The following is a 20,277-nucleotide window of genomic DNA, read 5'->3' on the forward strand; positions in this document are numbered from 1 at the left end:
CAACACCAAAAGAGAAGGGAACGAATTTTGCCCAACACAGAACTCAAAACACCATAATACTGTTTTCAACCTTTTCCGGGTAAATGTTTTTATTATTTATTATTTCACCTTTATTTAACCAGCTAGGCTAGTAGAGATACTGGGGTGCAAAGAAGCAAAATAAATAACAGTATGGGGGATGAGGTAGTTGGATGGGCTATTTACAGATGGGATGGGCTATGTACAGGTGCAGTGATCTGTGAGCTGCTCTGACAGCTGGTGCTTAAAGTTAGTGAGGGAGATATGAGTCTCCAGCTTCAGTCATTTTTGCAGTTAGTTCCAGTCATTGGCAGCAGAGAACTGGACGGAAAGGCGGCCAAAGGAAGAATTGGCTTTGGGTGACCAGTGAGATACACCTGCTGGAGCGCGTGCTACGGGTGGGTGGTGCTATGGTGACCAGTGAGCTGAGATAAGGCAGGGCTTTACCTAGAAAAGACTTAGGTCTTACCTAGGTATTTGTAGTTGTCCACATATTTTAGGTCCGAACCATCCAGAGTAGTGATGCTGGATGGGCAGGCAGGTGTGGGCAGCGATCGGTTGAAGAGCATGCATTTAGTTTTACTTGCATTTAAGAGCAGTTGGAGGCCACGGAAGGAGAGTTGTATGTCATTGAAGCTCGTCTGGAGGTTAGTCATAATGGGATAGGCCGGACGGTGTGCTGTCTTGATGGGAGGTACTGGTGGCCCACTTTAGCTAAGGACGTGAGGAAGTAACTAAAATGGATTCTGATTATATAAAGCGATCTATAACAATGCTTCATCCGTGACGCTTTATGCTAGAATCGAAATGCACCAGCAATACATCTCTAATGCAAATGGGGATATCTTTGGGTCGTCTCTATGACATTCAGAGGTTAAGCTATAAAGTTATATAGCCGAGAAGTAAAAATATATATACTTTGCTTGGGAAGTAATCTAATAGGCCTACAATGTGTAACTCTGCTATCAATTGAGCGATTCACTTTCTGTAAAAGAGATGTTTAAAACCAGGCCACTTTTAGGAACGCACTCATAATATCAGTACAAAATATCAAATTCCCAGTTCATGCTACAAAACTAACTTTAGGCTTAATTTTTATTTATTTTTAAACTCAAAATTACATGACGCACAGTAAAGGCCTCGTTGGCAGAATAGATGGATGCAGTTCAATACATAATTCATAATTATTTCACTAATACATTTCTTAGTAGTCAAAAAATATTGCTTTCAGATTGTAAATCACAGCTGGCCTGGTATATCGTTTGCTGCCTCCACCCATTCAGAATGCTCTGTTTTAGTTTCAATTACTCAATATTTTGGATCATAAACAGCTGAATATAACTAAGGCTGGAAATGTGAATACAATCAAACTAGCAAGGGCAATAATCAGAAGTCAGTCATAATGTGGCTAATAGGCTAGCGTATCTTTATGTAACTATTAATTTAGCAAGATAGAAACACAGCCTAAAGTTAGCTAGCTTTTGGGAGAGTGACATGTCATTCGAAGAGTGGGTGACTGATCTACTTTTTCCCCTCAAATCGTTTTTCGGTGGCTACAGCTAGAGATCCAAGTGTCATTTGGTTAGCTAGCTAGAAATGTGAATCGCTTTGCCAGATAGCCAGCTATGCAGAACTTGAACGACTGTTATCCAGTTTCCATCTTGTGCATTCGTAAATTCAGTCTGGCTATCTACTCCGATTTCAGAGCGCTCTCGTCTGTGCGTGCCAGAGCGCGCAATAAATGATAAATGTACGAATGAGCAACACCCGCTGAATATGACCAGTGTCAGTAAATGTTGGCTAAAAAGTATCTAATTAAATTGTTGCCAGCAACACAGTTAGTCACTAATGCTCTAGATAAACAGTCTAACCAGCTCTGCTTGTGCGAGTAAAATGGCCAGAGTGAGGTGTTCTCTCATTTGTGTTTGGAAGTAGCTAGCAAGCTAGCTTGTGCGCTTGACTGCAGTTGTGAGGAACGCTCAGATCAACCCTACTCCTCAACCAGAGCGTCCAGTATCAATAGTGTAGTTGTGCGCTCTGAATTTATGTTTAGACAATCTGACAACAACGCTCTGAATGTACAAACACGCTCTGACACACTAGAGGCAATTTAGGACCGCACCCTTTGTGGTCAATCAAATGTATTTTGGCATCAATCAAATGGGTGGATAGGCAGGCAAGTTCCCATTCCGTTGTCAAAACGTGGGTTGGGACCAGCATGCATTGGCAGGCAAGCTGCAGATCGAGCAGGCTACTATTCCCCATCTTTATCACTGCAATTTTTGACGACCAACTAGTTGAAAAAGTTAGAGAGGGTTTATCTAATGTTCCCTCATTAGATTTGAGCTAATCTCGCTCTGGTTTGCATTAGTTGTTGATCGTGTTGATGTTGATGTGCATAACTGAAGGAGAGAACCTACCTTTTCATGTTTGTTTGATCAATAGGACCATGAAGATCCCAAATGTAGGAGGACTCCCGTGATAAATGTGTAGAAATCCATTAATGTGTATTTTGTGGCTTTTGGGGAATGCATTCCAATGGCTGTAAACAAAGTACAGTTCAAATGAATGATGGCAGACCCATGTGGCAAATGGCTTATTTGCATATAGGCCTACTGTAGCTCTGCTCTGCTATGGCACCCGGTCAGAGTAGACTCTGGTCCTGGACAAGACAATGGTTTTATTAACTGCAGTGTCTATTAATTGTCCAAACGCACAGGCTTTTCCCCGCTCTACATTGCTATGTAATTTTCACAAATACCTTACTTTACATCATTCTATCTTACTTTACATCATTCTATGAGTTCATGAACGTGATATATGACCATATAATATGTACGTGGAAATGACCATATCTAAGTGCTGGCTTAGCAGAAAATGTACAAATAAATACAAATAAGTGTAATATTATTCCTATGGGTGTATATGAACTGATATTAATAAGATTACATGCTGCTAAAATGCTGTCAGTTCCACTTAAAAATGTCCTGCATCGGGACTCTGGGGTGGAAGGGTACATTTTGAAAGTATGCTAATGATTAGAATCATATGACGTCTTAGGTTGAATTATTTGCAAATGGTGACAGTTTCGTTGCAAACAAGACACTGGGTTGGCATCAGAAAAATGTGGCAAGATGAACGCATAATCATATCTCTCTCTGTCTGTTCTTCCCTGAAACGTATGTTTTCATTATCCACCTTTCTTTTGGGACTTTTTGAGAGCGACATTTTTCATTGCAAGGAAGCTGATTGTTTTGAGCTAATAAAATGCAGGGTACGCTATCTGTTTTCCCCTAATCAACGCACAGAGAAATAGACATAGGCTACAAAACTAATTTACGAGCAACATTATGTTATTGTCATTGATTTGATTATGCACTACCAGATGTGTTAAAAATAATGTTCAAAATAGTGTAGATCTATGATTTAGGCAGCTATTATATTAGCTAGCCTATGTTCTGGCCACCCAATTATTATCTTAGAAAAAGTGTGGTATTACAAAGTATAATAATGCAATGTAGCCTTGTCACAATGTAATATCACAACTTCCACTTCACTTCAATATATACTAAGTATTAAAGGTTGGCTTATCGCCTTTGTGAGAGCATAGCGTTTAAATTGCATTTTTGTTACATTTAGGCTCTAACATTGATCATCAATTACATAAATGGACGGGGCATTAATCAGATCTGTGATGTCACAAGTCAGTATTGGTGAAATCTAACACAAGCTGCTACTTGGGATGAATACGGACGGCTCCTCATGGATCAGTGCAAGTCAAGGCAAATGCAGAAACTACAGCCTGGAGGTTAATAAGAAGCTCTCTACTCTATCTGTTAGTTGGAGACCACTCAATAGAAAACATCAGACTCGGAAAGCTCTTATGCGCAATGTAAATACCACATTTTAAATATTGTAATTATTTGGCGCACTGCTCTGTTCTTCATACATTGATTAATATTTACAGTCACTACCAGCGTGCGCACCTCTTTGGTAGGTGGAGAGCAAATAATAATCACTCTCCGCGAACCCCAAAGCAAAGGAGTTGGGAGAAATTTTGAGTGAGTGGGAAAGCCGTGCTTGCTCGTTGGACTACATACAATGAAGAAATTCTAAGGTGGCAGTCTTTGTTCATTTACGCTTCCTTTGGCTGTATGTAACCAAGGACTATCTCATGAACCGGTATCCTCTTGCGTGAAATTCTGTTTTCACTTAGAACTCTGCTTCCTGGACAAATGCATACAAATGCATTTAGGAGCCCAACGGACAAGGAGTGGACACGTTTCTCCCACAGCAATAACGTGAGTAAGAAATAAGCCTCACGGAAAAATGCATAGCCTAATGTTAAACTATTCGATTGTAAAATGCAAATAGATATATAAGTAATGCAACATAAATGGATATGTAGTATGAAAAGTGCAAGTTAACCGATTATCCTTGACCAAACAGAGGTTACACTTGCCTGTTCTGACAGGTCTGTGAGAGGAATCAGCTGAGTTTATTTAGCTTGTTGGCATTTTTCCATAAACTGTAGAGAGTGCGCTGACCAGCACCAGCCTATAATAGCAAGTAGGCTTATGTGAAGCAGAGATTGTAACTTGGTCGACACAAAAGTGAAACAATCGTTTCGGCTCAATTGGTTGTTAAATCGAATCGTAGGCTACATTAATTAATTGGGTGATAAATTCAGCGTTTTTCTTGTTGCGAACTAGCATTCAGCCAGCAGTCGTGGCTTTGACCTCTCCAACAGTCATGTTGCATGCACAATTGATCTACCAGGTAATCCTGTAACCCCGGTTCTGGCTGCAACCCAGTTCTATCCTTCCCTCATTGCAAAGCTTAGTTTTGTTTGTTGGTCTTTTGTCACATAGGCTACAAGTAGTTTATTAACAGTTTTGTAAAATTTGGAGACCAAGTTGCCTTGCGCAACAATGATGGTGCAACCGGTCTTAACAAAAAGTTTGACCTCCTTGGTATTGGCTAAACAAACATAAGGACGTAATGCTTTATTATGTTCATATTTACATATAGACATGCTGTTTTTCTAGTGCTGTATCATTTGACTGGGACTGTGGAGTGGTGTAGAAATTCACATGCTCTTGGAAGACCACAGAGCATGCAGGACAGAGGAAGTAACGTCGGCAAGACGTCTGTTGCCAATGCGTCTTTTGTTTATTAAAATGGAACGCTATATGATCTGAAAGAGTAAAGCCAGATACAAAACACATTTACAAACAGTGAGTGTATGTATATTGTTAATTTGCCTTTGCAAAAGTATGTATGGTTCTTATTCTCCCTGAGACAAGTAAAGTGTAATTTAAAGTAAGGTTATTATAGTTTTGTTTTATACTATTTTTTATTTCTCTTTGTTGTTCGATTTTTATTTTGAATTCATTTAAGTTTTTGTTAAGTTTTCAGACCTGATTTGCTAGTTTCTATTTAGTTTTTGGGAGATACCCAATATTTTCCTTGCCCCCCCAAAATACGACACACACACACACACACACACACACACACACACACACACACACACACACACACACACACACACACACACACACACACACACACACACACACACACACGTACAGCTAACCTTGTGAGGACACACAATTCAGTCCCATTCAAAATACTATTTTTTTCTAGCCCCTAAACCTAAACCTAACCCGTACTCTTACCCTAACCCTAAACCTAACTCGTACTCTTACCCTAAACTTAACCTTAACCCTAAACCTAACCCGTACTCTTTCCCTAACCTTAACCTAAACCATACTTTTTCCCTAACCTTAACCCTAAACCGTACATTTACCCTAACCTTAACCCAGAAACCTTAACCCTAAACCTAGCTCCTAACCCTTAACGTAATTCTAATTATAGCCTTAAACCTTAACCCTAAACCCCCTAGAAACAGCATTTGACCTCGTGGGGACTAACAAAATGTCCCCAGTAAGTCACATTTCTGTTTGTTTACTATTCTTGTGGTGACTTCTGGTCCCCACAATAATAGTAAAACATGTCCACACAAACACACACACACACACACACACACACACACACACACACACACACACACACACACACACACACACACACACACACACACACACACACACACACACACACACACACACACACACACACACACACACACACACGTCTAAGGCACTGCATCTCAGTGCAAGAGGCATCACTACAGTCCCTGGTTCGAATCCAGGCAGTATCACATCCGGCCGTGATTGGTTGTCCCATGGGGCAGCGCACAATTGGCCGGGGTAGGCAGTCATCTTTACTGACTTGCCTAGTTAAATAAAGGTCACACACACACACACACACACACACCACACACACACACACACACACACACACACACACACACACACACACACACACACACACACACACACACACACACACACACACCCACACACACACACACACACACTGACCAAAAAGTTATTTTGTTGGAATTTAGTTATGTCCCCATATTTAAAACCTATTTCTTTAACTTACTTGCTGTGCTGTTTCATTATTCATTTTTTTCAGTCATTTCATTCTTAACCAGGATTTCATCTTACATTTAGCAGAGTTCTGTCTGTCCGTGGCCTCTCTTCCTCATTGCGCACTGTCACTGTGTCCATTTCCATCTTGTCCAGCTGTGTATGTAACATTTCACCTAAACCCTGTTTCTTGTCTGCATCGAAGTGGCGGTCCTTATACCTAGCATCGAGCATGGTGGGGACACAATAAAGAGGCTCAGAGAGAATACCACCGAATCGCTTGTTCACATCCTCAAGTACATTTTTAAGTTAACCTCATGGTCTGTGTCGGCAGTTTTGTTGAGCAGGCGTTTCAATGCCATGGCAGAGGGTATCACGTCTGCTGCAGACGCAGTTGATGAGCTTATTTCTCAAGTCAGTTGTTTGAATGGCGCTAGGAGTATGTTTGTTTCAAACATGTTCTCAAATGCCATTGAAATGGCAGCAGCGGTATGAGAACCAGCACATTCTTGAGCATGCAATACGGCTTTCCTCAGTACGAAATCCTCGTCGACCCACTGTGCTGTCAGACTCAGCATGCTCATGGGGCTGGCATCGCTGGTCCAAATGTCAGTCGTGACGCCCATAGCAAGTAGCGTAATGAATTCCATTATCTTGGCGTTATTGGATTTCGCTTTTGAGTTGTCTCGCTGAAATTTTCTTACTCTTTCAAATGACTGCTCAACAACAGTATTTTTTGGCTTTTGTTCTGTGTAGCGCTGTATTTTTCATGGCGTCATTACATTATCTACTTATGTTATCCTTTTGTGACTAGGGGGCAGTATTTTCATTTTTGGAAAAATAACGTTCCTGTAGTAAACGGGATATTTTGTCAGGACCAGATGCTAGAATATGCATATAATTGACAGCTTAGGATAGAAAACACTCTAACGTTTCCAAAATTGTAAAAATATTGTCTGTGAGTATAACAGAATTGATATTGCACGCGAAAGCCTGAGAAAAATCCAATCCGGAAGTGCCTCATGTTTTGAAAGCGCTGCGTTCCAATGCATCCCTATTGAGCAGTGAATGGGCTATCAACCAGATTACTTTTTCTCCGTATTCCCCAAGTTGTCTACAGCGTTGTGACGTAGTTTTACGCATTTATGTTGAAGAATACCCGTAAGCGGCTACATTGCGCAAGTGGTCACCTGATGCTCCCAGAGTGATTCTCGCGTAAAATACAGAGGTAGCCATTATTCCAATCGGTCCTACTGAAAAACCAATTGTCCCGGTGGATATATTATCGAGATGACATATTTGAAAAACACCTTGAGGCTTGAGGCTTGATTATAAACAACGTTTGCCATGTTTCTGTCGATGTTATGGAGCTAATTTGGAATATTTTTCGGTGTTTTCGTGACTGCAATTTCCGGGCGATTTCTCAGCAAAACGTGAAGAAGAAACGGAGCTATTTCGCCTACAAAAATAATCTTTTTGGAAAAAAGGAACATTGGCTAGCTAACTGGGAGTCTCGTGAGTGAAAACATCCGAAGCTCATCAAAGGTAAACAATTTAAGTTGATTGCTTTTCTGATTTCCGTGACCAAGTTACCTGCTGCTAGCTGGACAAAATACTATGCTAGGCTATCGATAAACTTACAGTAATGCTTGTCTAGCTTTGGCTGTAAAACATATTTTGAAAATCTGAGATGACAGGGTGATTAACCTCTAGCGTCGAGCAATCCCGTATCCGGGAGTGTAATCATAGCCTCAAGCTCATTAGCATAACGCAACGTTAACTATTCATGAAAATCGCAAATGAAATGAAAGAAATATATTCACTCACAAGCTTAGCCTTTTGTTAACAATACTGTCATCTCAGATTTTCAAAATATGCTTTTCAACCATCACTACACAAGCATTTGTGTAGGAGGTATTGATAGCTAGCATAGCATTAGCCTAGCATTCAGCAGGCAACATTTTCACAAAAACAAGAAAAGCATTCAAATAAAATCATTTACCTTTGAAGAACTTCGGATGTTTTCAATGAGGAGACACTCAGTTAGATAGCAAATGTTCAGTTTTTACAAAAAGATTATTTGTGTAGGAGAAATCGCTCCGTTTTGTTCATCACGTTTGGCTAAGAAAAAAAACAATTCAGTCATTACAACGCCAAACTTTTTTCCACATTAACTCCATAATATCGACAGAAACATGGCAAACGTTGTTTAGAATCAATCCTCAAGGTGTTTTTCACATATCTATTCGATGATAAATCATTCGTGGCAGTTGCCTTTCTCCCCTGAACCAAATGGAAAAGTGGACGCAGCTGGAGATTGCGCAATAATTTCGACTGAGGACACTAAGCGGGCACCTGGTAAATGTAGTCTCTTATGGTCAATCTTCCAATGATATGCCTACAAATACGTCACAATGCTGCAGACACCTTGGGGAAACGACAGAAAGTGTAGGCTCATTTCTGGCGCATTCACAGCCATATAAGGAGACATTGGAACACAGCGCCTTCAGAATCTGGGCCATTTCCTGTTTGAAATTTCATCTTGGTTTCGCCTGTAGCATAAGTTCTGTGGCACTCACAGATAATATCTTTGCAGTTTTGGAAACGTCAGTGTTTTCTTTCCAAAGCTGTCAATTATATGCATAGTCGAGCATCTTTTCGTGACAAAATATCTTGTTGAAAACGGGAACGTTTTTTTATCCAAAAATTAAAAGAGCGCCCCCTATATCGAAGAAGGTTATCCTGTTATGGCTGCAACCCTTTCTTCTCAATTCCCCCCTGAAGACATACCTAAATCTAACTGCCTGGAGCTCAGCCCCAGAGGCAAGGATATGCATATTCTTGGTATCATTTGAATGGTAACATTCTGAAGTTTGTGGAAATGGTAATTGAATGTAGGAGAATATAACACAGTAGATCTGGTGGAAGAAAAGAGAAAGAAAGAGCATATGTTTTCTGTTTTATATTGTTGTAGTACCATCTTTCACATGTACTAGAATAACCACGCAGTCAGATAGGATGCTGGAGATAATTTTGATGGATAACACAAGAGGGCAACTGTAGGTGTGCAAAGTTTGAGACTTTAACCTCAGGAATGGGTGAGCTACATGACATTTAGCATGAAGTCACCCAGGTGTCCCACACAAGTTGCCCAAATGTATCCAAGTGGCCGAATTGGTGAAATGACCTATAACTATATACAGCAGTGCAAATAACTATATACAACATATCAACAAGCAATTCTAACACACACACACACACACACAAAAAATATTGGAAAATAAATATTTAAAAAAAAACTGTACACACCCCTTGGAAGTCCTCGTCATAATATTTTGCTGCCTGTGCCATGTCCCATAGCAGTCTCTTTCTGATGTAAAGCAGAGGCAAACTGAACAAGTGGTGCATTTCATGCGACACAGAACACAACGACGCCTCCATGCTGTGCCCTTTTGGCTCGGAGGCCCAGTCATGCCTGCAGTAATGAACTGTGGCATATGAACACCACTGGGGGCATAGGTAGAGCGGGCAGCTTGGCACCGGAGCCTCCCAGTCGGAGTCGCTATCACTGTGAAAGAAAACATTAAAAAAAGATTTGTATTGTATGAGCCTTTTATCATCACATAAAATAAACAGATATGTATTGACTGTATAGAGCAGAGGGCACAGTCAGGTGTTCCATTCAACTCCGGCCATTGTTGTGTGTGTATATATATATATTTCATTGCAAAAAAAAAATATTTTATATTTTTTATATATAATATATATTTTTATATTTCATAAAATGGCATTAGCACTTACCTGTCCAGAAGTACGTCCTGTCCTTGCAGAAACAGCTCCTCAGTTCGTTTGAATGATAACACTCCAAGATTCCTCAAACAAAAAATCTGTCTCACTTTCACTTTTACTTTAGAGTTTGACTTCGCTTTACATGAAGTATTCACCAGGATATCTTCAATGAAATCGTTGAAACTACAACTTTCCGAAATACATCTGATCGTCAAGGAGAAAATGGAGTTCCCTGCGCTTGCGATTACAACGAAGGAATTTTGGTCCAACCCCAAACCATTACATACTGGCGTTTACCTCAGCTCATTGGCTATCTACCCAGCTAGATTTCAAGAAGATCAATGGTCATTGGGCAGAACTATAGTCAATCAATGAAGCTTCGCTAAAATTATTGGTGCGTCAGGTAGTCATTTATCGTTGTCTTCAAATCAGCTCACTTCGGTCAATTCTCCCCGCAAAAAAACTATGTTGTTTGACTGTGTTGCAAACATCCATAGGAATGCACTGACACCCACCATGACTATGTAAACAATTGTTTACAGGGGCGAATCACGCCAAATGCTCCGTAAAAAAATGATAGAGATGCAATTCACGGCACAAATAGTTTACAAAATGTTTAGATTTAGGCTATAAAAATTGATTTTATCAAAGAAAACGGCACTTCATTTGATCAATGGGATACTTAGGAAGAGATAAGAGCAAGATATCAGAATGTAAGTCATAATTTTACCTTCAGATATAAATGTGTAAAATCTGTCATGGCAGAAAATGTTTCTGTTCTTGATTGCGCTTCTCAAACAAAAGCATGGGATTTGTTCTCTGTAATAGCTATTTTAAATTGGAAAACATAGTTTGATTACCATGATTCTAATCTTTTGAAGGGTGTAAGACACTTGCATTTTCAAGAATGTTTAACAAAAGGCTAAGCTGTGTGTCAATATATTTCACTTGTGATTTTCATGAATAGGAATATTTTCTAGGAATATTTATGTCCGTTGCGTTATGCTAATTAGTGCCAGTCGATGATTACGCTCCCTCAGGAAAACCTAAAATTACTGAAATAAGTATATTAAAATCAATAATGAGAGAATAGTCAGATGAATGGATAATTAAAATAGCAGTGCAGGTGGCACACTCTTTTGCTAAGTGCAGAGATGTATTGTAGGTGATGAATGTGTATGCAAATGCTACATACAGTGCATTCGGAAAGTATTCAGACCCCTTGACTTTTTCCACAATTTGTTACGTTACCACCTTTAAAAAAATAAATAATATTAAATCGTTTTTTCTCATCAATCTACACACAATACCCCATAATGACAAAGCAAACACAGGTTTTTAGAAATCTTTGCAAAAAAAATAAATTTTACATTTACATTCAGTCCCTTTACTCAATACTTTGTTGAAGCACCTTTGGCAGCGATTACAGAATCTAGTCTTCTTGAGTATGGCACTACAAGCTTGGCACAAATGTATTTGGGGAGTTTTTCACATTCTTCTCTGCAGAGTTTCTCAAGCTCTGTCAGGTTGGATGGGGCGCATCGCTGCACAGATATTTTCAGGTTTCTCCAGAAATGTTGAATCAGGTTCAAGTCCAGGCTCTGGCTGGGCTACTCAAAGACATTCAGAGAGTTTTCCCGAAGCCACTCCTGCATTGCTTTGGCTGTGTGCTTAGGGTCGTTGTCCTGTTGGAAGGTGAACCTTTGCCCCAGTCTGCGGTCCTGAGTGCTCTGGAGCAGGTTTTCATCAAGGAACTCTCTCTACTTTGCTCTGTTCATCTTTCCCTCGATCTTGACTAGTCTCTCTGCTGCTGAAAACATCCCCACAGCATGATGCTGCCACCACCATGCTTCACCGTAGGTATTAGAGGTCGACCGATTAATCAGAATGGCCGATTGAGGGCCGATTTCAAGTTTTCATAACAATCGGAAATCTGTATTTTGGGATTATTATTTTTATTTTACTTTACATTTTACATTTTTTTTACACCTTTATTTAACTAGGCAAGTCAGTTAAGAACACATTCTTATTTCAATGAAGGCCTAGGAACGGTGGGTTAACTGCCATGTTCAGGGGCAGAACAACAGATTTTTACCTTGTCAGCTCAGGGATTCAATCTTGCAACCTTACAGTTAACTAGTCCAACGCAATAACAACCTGCCTCACGAGGAGCCTGCCTGTTATGTGAATGCAGTAAGAAGCCAAGGTAAGTTGCTAACTAGCATTAAACTTATCTTATAAAAACCAATAAATTAATCAATCATAATCACTAGTTATAACAACATATGGTTGATAATATTACTAGTTTATCTAGCGTGTCCTGCCACATATTCGATGTGGTGCGCATTCGCTAAAAAGTTCTGTCGTTGCTCCAACGTGTACCTAACCATAAACATCAATGCCTTTCTTAAAATCGATACACAGAAATATATATTTTTAAACCTGCATATTTAGCTAAAAGAAATCCAGGTTAGCAGGCAATATTAACAAGGTGAAATTGTGTCACTTCTCTTGCGTTCATTGCACGCAGAGTCAGGGTACATGCAACAGTTTGGGCCGCCTGGCTCATTGCGAACTAATTTGCCAGAATTTTACGTAATAATGACATAACATTGAAGGTTGTGCAATGTAACAGGAATATTTAGTCTTATGGATGCCACCCGTTAGATAAAATACGGAATGGTTCCGTATTTCACTGAAAGAATAAACGTTTTGTTTTCGAGATGATAGTTTCCGGATTCCACCATATTAATGACCTAAGGCTCATATTTCTGTGTTTTTTTATGTTATAATTAAGTCTATGATTTGATAGAGCAGTCTGACTGAGCGATGGTATGCACCAGCAGGCTCGTAAGCATTCATTCAAACAGCACTTTAGTGCATTTTGCCAGCAGCTCTTCGCAATGCTTCAAGCATTGCGCTGTTTATGACTTCAAGCCTATCAACTCCAGAGATTAGGCTGGTATAACCGATGTGAAATGGCTAGCTCGTTAGCGGGGTGCGCGCTAATAGCGTTTCAAACGTCACTCGCTCTGAGACTTGCAGAGCAAGGGGAACTACTCCTCCATGGGTAACGCTGCTTCGAGGGTGGCTGTTGTCGATGTGTTCCTGGTTCGAGCCCAGGTAGGAGCGAGGAGAGGGACGGAAGCTATACTGTTACACCGGCAATACTAAAGTGCCTATAAGAACATCCAATAGTCAAAGGTATATGAAATACAAATCGTATAGAGAGAAATAGTCCTATAATATCTAAAACTTAAAACTTCTTACCTGGGAATATTGAAGACTCATGTTAAAAGGATCCACCAGCTTTCATATGTTCTCATGTTCTGAGCGAGGTACTTAAACGTTAGCTTTCTTACATGGCACGTATTGCACTTTTACTTTCTTCTCCAACACTTTGTTTTTGCATTATTTAAACCAAATTGAACATGTTTCATTATTTTTTTGAGGCTAAATTGATTTTATTGATGTACTATATTAAGTTAAAATAAGTGTTCATTCAGTATTGTTGTAATTGTTATTATTACAAATGAATAATTAGTTCATTCTTAAATTTTTTTTTTAAATAAATCGGCCGATTAATCGGTATCTGCTTTTTTTTGATCCTTCAATAATCGGTGACCTCTAGTAGGGATGGTATTGGCCAGGTGATGAGAGGTGCCAGGTTTCCTCCAGACGTGACGCTTGGCATTCAGGTCAAAGAGTTCAGGCTTGGTTTCATCAGACCAGAGAATCTTGTTTCTCATGTTTAGAGTCCTTTAGGTGCATATTGGCAAACTCCAAGCGGGCTGCCGTGTGCCTTTTATTGAGGTGTGGCTTCCGTCTGGCCACTCTACCATAAAGGCCTGATTGGTGAGTGCTCCAAAGATGGTTAGCCTTCTGGAAGGTTCTCACATCTCCACAGAGGAACTCTGGAGCTCTGTCAGTGTGACCATTGGGTTCTTGGTCACCTCCCTGACCAAGGCCTTTCTCCCTTGATTGCTCAGTTTGGCCGGGCGGCCAGCTCTAGGAAGAGTCTTGGTGGTTCCACATTTCTTCCATTTAATAATAATAGAGGCCACTATGTTCTTGGGGACTTTCAATGCTGCAGCAATTTTTCTGTACCCTTCCCCAGATCTGTGCCTCGACACAATCCTGTCTCTGAGCTTTTGGTCTGGAGTGCATTAATTAATATCTGAGCAGTGCCAACATATACTTATTTTCTCCCAAGAACATATCCACACACTCAAAAATAAGACTATGGTTACAGTACAATGTTGTGCCCTGGTTTACAAAATGTTCAAAGGTACACATAAGGTACCTTCAGAGGTACACAGGAATTCACATGGTACTGGTCAGTGCCTTTTAGGGTACATGTGCAGACAATCTATTTTATGCCATGGCATTGTTGAAGACTTTGATTGACTTGTAGGGCATTCTAAAGCATGAATTATTTCCTTATAACGCATGGTATATGTGTACGGTAGAATTCAATGGCTATAGGTCATCCTTACATGTTCTATGCTTGTGCTGCTTTTGAAAGCAAAAGTCTCTAATTGAAAACATTATTGAATTTGATTTTCATAATGGCAAGCTGGTACGGATGGTTTGATAACCTAGTACCCCTGTTTGGTTACCACAGCAAATACTGTAGTTATTTAGTAAACTTGCTAGCGACTTCCGTAGCAGCTAAACACATTCTACCAGCAAATGAACACATTCAATGCAACTCTGTTAGTCAATGCAACTAACTCTGTTAGTTCCACTCCGCTAGTGCGTCGTGAAACACACCTTCCACGTCGTTCACTATATTCCATAGAATGCATAGCCCCTCGTTGATTATCCCTTACATAATGGTACATTTCTCTGCACAATATTTTCGATGTACAGTCAGGTACAATCATTACTGCACTTTGAAATGTAGGTGGTGGCACTGTGCTGGGTTGGGCTCATTAGGATATTTGGGGACATGGTGTAAAATATGTTGTATTTGTGCCAGCCGACAGTGGAAATGTTGTATGAGTTTACGTGGTTAGTGAAGGTTGAGCACCTCTTTTGACACTTGGTTTGGCAATCAGTGTAAGAACTTGTGACAATCAAGAGCTGCACTCTTAAGATGTTACTGTGTATTTTTCATGTGCTTAATATTCAATAACTTGCAGTCAGCTAGCTGCAACTCAGTTATTGTAAATGTCACAGTAACGTACTGTAGCTCATCTGTCACACTGACTGACCTGATGTTGTGGAAGGGAAGTGAGTATTACAAGGATATACTGTCGCAACTAGCTATAAAATAAATATGATGTCTCTTTGGTATCACATGTGCTTATGTCAGCCTTTAACAAGGCTGGAGAACTGACAGTGTACAAGTGTATGCTGAGTTTAGATGAGGGACACAAAAACCGTCATACCAGTCGGCATAGCGGGACAAGAAAGCAAGAAAGATGGTGACGCTAACAACAACCCAGCACTATGGTATGCATTGCTATGGTGATTTCAGTAAACAAACGGTGCAACTCAACATCCAGTAGAAAACAACACTACGGCAGATAGTTTAAATATTTGAACTCTGTCAGCAAGTTCCTTATATTGTACCCCAGGGGAAAACACTGTATCCTAGCCATACACTTATTTTTTTAGAGTGTGTTAAAACCTGTTCCAAGCAAACCTGGTGGCGCTGCAGAAACACTGATGCACTCAACCAAGAGGCTGCAAATCCAAATCCCTGAAGCATTTGTGTATACTCTATGTCAAGTGTCCTTGAGCACTGCTAGTTTTACATTGACGTAATGTTGGTGGTGATAATTGGACAATTATTTACTTGATTCTGGGCAGCTTTTAGCTAAATGCAGGAATGTATTCCTGTCAATAAGGCTTTTAGCTAAATGCAGGAATGTATTCCTGTCAATAAGGCTTTTAGCTAAATGCAGGAATGTATTCCTGTCAATAAGGCTTTTAGCTAAATGCAGGAATGTATTCCTGTCAATAAGTCTAAATCCATATTGTTATGTCTTCTTCCAACTCACACTGTCAAACACGTAGATCTCCTGAACGCGGCTCACTTTCCAGCCCACTATCACACACTATTTAGTTCTGTTCTTTGCACCCCATCATTGTGTGGTATTGTTTGTTTTGTTGCTTTTCTATTCGTAATTTAATCCTCCCGTGTATGATAGTTTTTGCCTGCCTCACTAACGGCGCCTTTTGCCTATTCCCTGCCTGTACTTTAGCCTATCGGATATCCTGTTATCAACCTATTGCCTGATCTCCCGGATGACGTTACTAGCCTTTTCCCTGCCACTACTTTTCCCTTGTTGGTGTATGACCTTCTACCTGCCCCCTGCCAGCTACCTGCCTCCTCCTGCAGTCCTTTACAAATGAACACCTGCTGCGCTCTGCACTTGAAACCAGCTCTCTGTCTCCCATCGTGTTCATTACACATATCTCCATATGCTATCAGACCTGGTGTTGTAGCAGGATATGTGTCAGGACATTTCAGGTTGCTAGCGACCAAGAGGTTTTAAATCAAAATCCTAGATAAGGCTGAGGTCACAGTATGAAATAATGTATATATATATATTTTTTTTAACACTAATTGAAATCAGAATAATTTTGCATACTGTCATTTAAAAAGAAATGACACGTTCAAGTTATTGTAAACAGTATATATTGCAAAATGCAACAAAAATAAATGCAACATGCAACAATTTCAACGATTTTACTGAGTTACAGTTCATATAAGGAAACCAGTCAATTAAAATAATTGAATTAGGTCCTAATCTAGGGATTAAACATGACTGGGCAGGGGCGCTGCCATGGGCGTGCCTGGGAGGGCATAGGCCCACCCACTTGGGAGCCGGGGCCACCTACTGCGGAGCAATGCCTGCCAATCAGAATTAGTTTTCCCCCACAAATGGGGTTTATTACAGACATAAATACTCCTCAGTTTCATCAGCTGTCCAGGTGGCTGGTCTCGGCTGATCCTGCAGGTGAAGAAGACAGATGTGGAGGTCCTGGGCTGGCGTGGTTACACATGGTCTGCGGTTGTGAGGCCGATTGGACATATTGCCAAATTCTATAAAACAACATTGGAGGTGGCTTATGGTAGAGAAATTAACATTACATTCTCTGGCAACAACTCTGGGTGACATTCCTGCCGTCAGCATGCAAATTGCACACTCCCTCAACGTGAGACATCTGTGGCATTGTGACAAAACTGCACATTTTAGAGTAACCTTTTATTGTCCCCCAGCACAAGGTACACCTGTGCAATGGTCATGCTGTTTAATCAGCTTCTTGATATGACACACCTGTCAGGTGGATGGATTATCTTGGCAAAGGAGAAATGCTCACTAACAGGGATGAAAATAAATTGGTGCACACACTTGGAGAGAAATAAGCTTTTTGTGCTTATGGAACATTTCTGAGCTCTTATTTCAGCTCACGAAACATGGGACCAACACTTTACATGTTGCGCTTATATTTTTGTTCACTATAACCAGTTTTTGCATTGCCCTTGCTATAGCATCCATGTCTTACCTGAGGTGATTACCCTGCCATAGTAGATGACCACTACACAGTGTATGTGATGGTTGAAGTGAAGTCTGAGAGTTTGTTAGAATAATGAAGTTACACCTTCGGTCATTTCATGCACTTCATGCACTTCATTCATCTATAGCTCCTCTTTGGTAATCAGCCTTCCTCAAATGAATCTACTGTATGGACAGCTAATGTCTATCCTAACACATTCCTAATATTGAGTTGCACCCCCTTTTGCCCTCAAGTCAGTTAAGCACACATTCTTATTTTCAATGATGGCCTAGGAACAGTGGGTTAAGTGCTTTGTTCAGGGGCAGAACCACAAATATTTATCTTGTCAGCTCAAGACAACTGGGTGAAAGTGTTGTGGTCAGATGAGACCAAAATGGAGCTCTTTGGCATCAACTCAACTCGCCGTGTTTGGAGGAGGAGGAATGCTGCCTATGACCCCAAGAACACCATCCCCACCGTCAAACATGGAGGTTGAAACATATTAGCTAATTTGTCCTGGGATATAAACATTGAGTTGTTATTTTACCTGAAATGCACAAGGATCGCTACTCCGACAATTAATCCACATATAAAACGGCCAACCGAATAGTTTCTAGTCATCTCTCCTCCTTCCAGGCTTTTTCATCGTTGAACTTATATGGTGATCGCATCTAAACTTTCATTGTATTACCTCGACAACCGGCAACAAAGTTTGTCTTTCAATCACCTACGTGGGTATAACCAATGAGGAGATGGCACGTGGGTACCTGCTTCTATAAATCAATGAGGTGATGGGAAAGGCAGGACTTGCAGCGCGTCTGCGTCACAAATAGGAATTACTTCTATTTTAGCCCTTGGCATCGCAGATGCTCGTTGGCGCTTGTGAGCAATGTGGGTGCAATAATTGAATAACATGGATTTCTAAATGTGTATTGCGACGCTCGCGTACGCAACGTGTCTGGTCTGGTCAGCATGTAAGCGCTATGACAGACAGTTAGTGATCCCTCTAAATTCTGGAAAACTGTTAATTCACTAAAGCGGGATCTAAGCAAGTATTTTAGACTCCGACATCATTACTGGAGAAGTTTATATTTGTGATGCCTTCAATCAGCATTTTATCTCAGCTGGTTTCAAATTTGAAATAAATCGTGGTCCTACTGTTCTTCCCACATACTGGAGGATTCCAGTTGCCTCGATGGATGGTCAGTCCACCTCACATGACTTTGAAAATGGTAGTCAGGGTTTATATTTTTGGAAACTCACAGAAACAGAAGTTCTTGCTGCCTTTATCAGCTATTTACACAAAGAAGTCATTGGGGGTGACAATTTGGACCCATCTTTGCTTGCAGCGCCCCTCATTGCTAGCTCAGTAACTCACATTTTTTATTTAACTTTAGTATCAGGAAATATCCCAAAAGTGTGGAAAGCAGCTTTTGTGTTGCAACTCAATAAGGGCAGGGATAGTAGTGACCTCAATAATTATCGACCAATTTCCAGCCTCCATTGTCTTGTGAATATCCTAGAATCATTGGTCAACAAACAGCTACGTTATTTTATATCTGTAAATAGTATTCTTAATGTTAATCAATCCAGATTCAGATCTAAACATAGTACCACTATAGCTACCATGCTTGTTATAAATTATATTTCAAATGCCTTAAATGATAGAAAGAATCATGAAGTGGAACGACATTTATTGGATATTTCAAACTTTTTTTAACAAATCAAAAACTGAAAAATTGGGCATCCACAGGTACACCTCCAATTGACTCAAATGATGTCAATTAGCCTATCAGAAGCTTCTAAAGCCATGACATATTTTTTTTAAAGGCACAGTCAACTTAGTGTTTTTAAACTTCTGACCCACTGGAATTGTGATCAGTGAAGTATAAGTGAAATAATCTGTCTGTAAACAATTGTTGGAAAATTACTTGTGTCATGCACAAAGTAGATGTCCTAACCGACTTGCCAAAACTATAGTTTGTTAACAAGAAATTTGTGGAGTAGATGAAAATCAAGTTTAAATGAGTCCAACCTAAGCGTATGTAAACTTCCAACTTCAACTGTATCATTCAGAGGATTTCTTCCTTTTTAGCATAATGCTAGATAATAAAGGACAATGAAAGAAGGGATTTACTCTTTTTCTCGAGTGTTGACAATACACTGACTGGTCTTATGGCTGGCTGTTTCCCCATGTTGTATGTTTTCAGTTTGACAAAGTACCATCCACTTTGGTACTCAACAAGGCTTTATAGTCTATAGCAGGGGGTCAAGTCCCAACATTAAACCCATTCACCTCTTTCCCTACTGAGCACAGAGACATACGTTATACACTGCAATTTATTTTTAATAATAATAATTTGTTTTTATGGGGTATTGTGTTTAGATTGATAAGCAATTTACTCAATTTTAGAATAAGGCTGTAATGTAACAAAATGTGGAAAAAGTCAAAAGGGTCGGA

The 20,277-nt window shown here is 40.1% G+C and overlaps 1 protein-coding gene across 1 annotated transcript in view; it reads left to right on the forward strand.

Moving 5' to 3' along the window:
• The first annotated feature begins 3,767 nt into the window (after positions 1 to 3,767).
• The window catches only part of LOC135556192 (collagen alpha-1(XXIV) chain-like), a 205,384-nt gene continuing 188,874 nt past the window's right edge, over positions 3,768 to 20,277 (forward strand). Inside the window, exon 1 of the mRNA XM_064989185.1 lies at positions 3,768 to 4,319. Within this exon, the coding sequence (XP_064845257.1) occupies positions 4,264 to 4,319 (56 nt within the window). The 5' untranslated portion in view covers positions 3,768 to 4,263. The remainder of the gene's footprint in view (positions 4,320 to 20,277) is intronic.

Source organism: Oncorhynchus masou, chromosome 15 (assembly GCF_036934945.1).
Source record: "Oncorhynchus masou masou isolate Uvic2021 chromosome 15, UVic_Omas_1.1, whole genome shotgun sequence".
Lineage (NCBI taxonomy): Eukaryota > Metazoa > Chordata > Actinopteri > Salmoniformes > Salmonidae > Oncorhynchus > Oncorhynchus masou.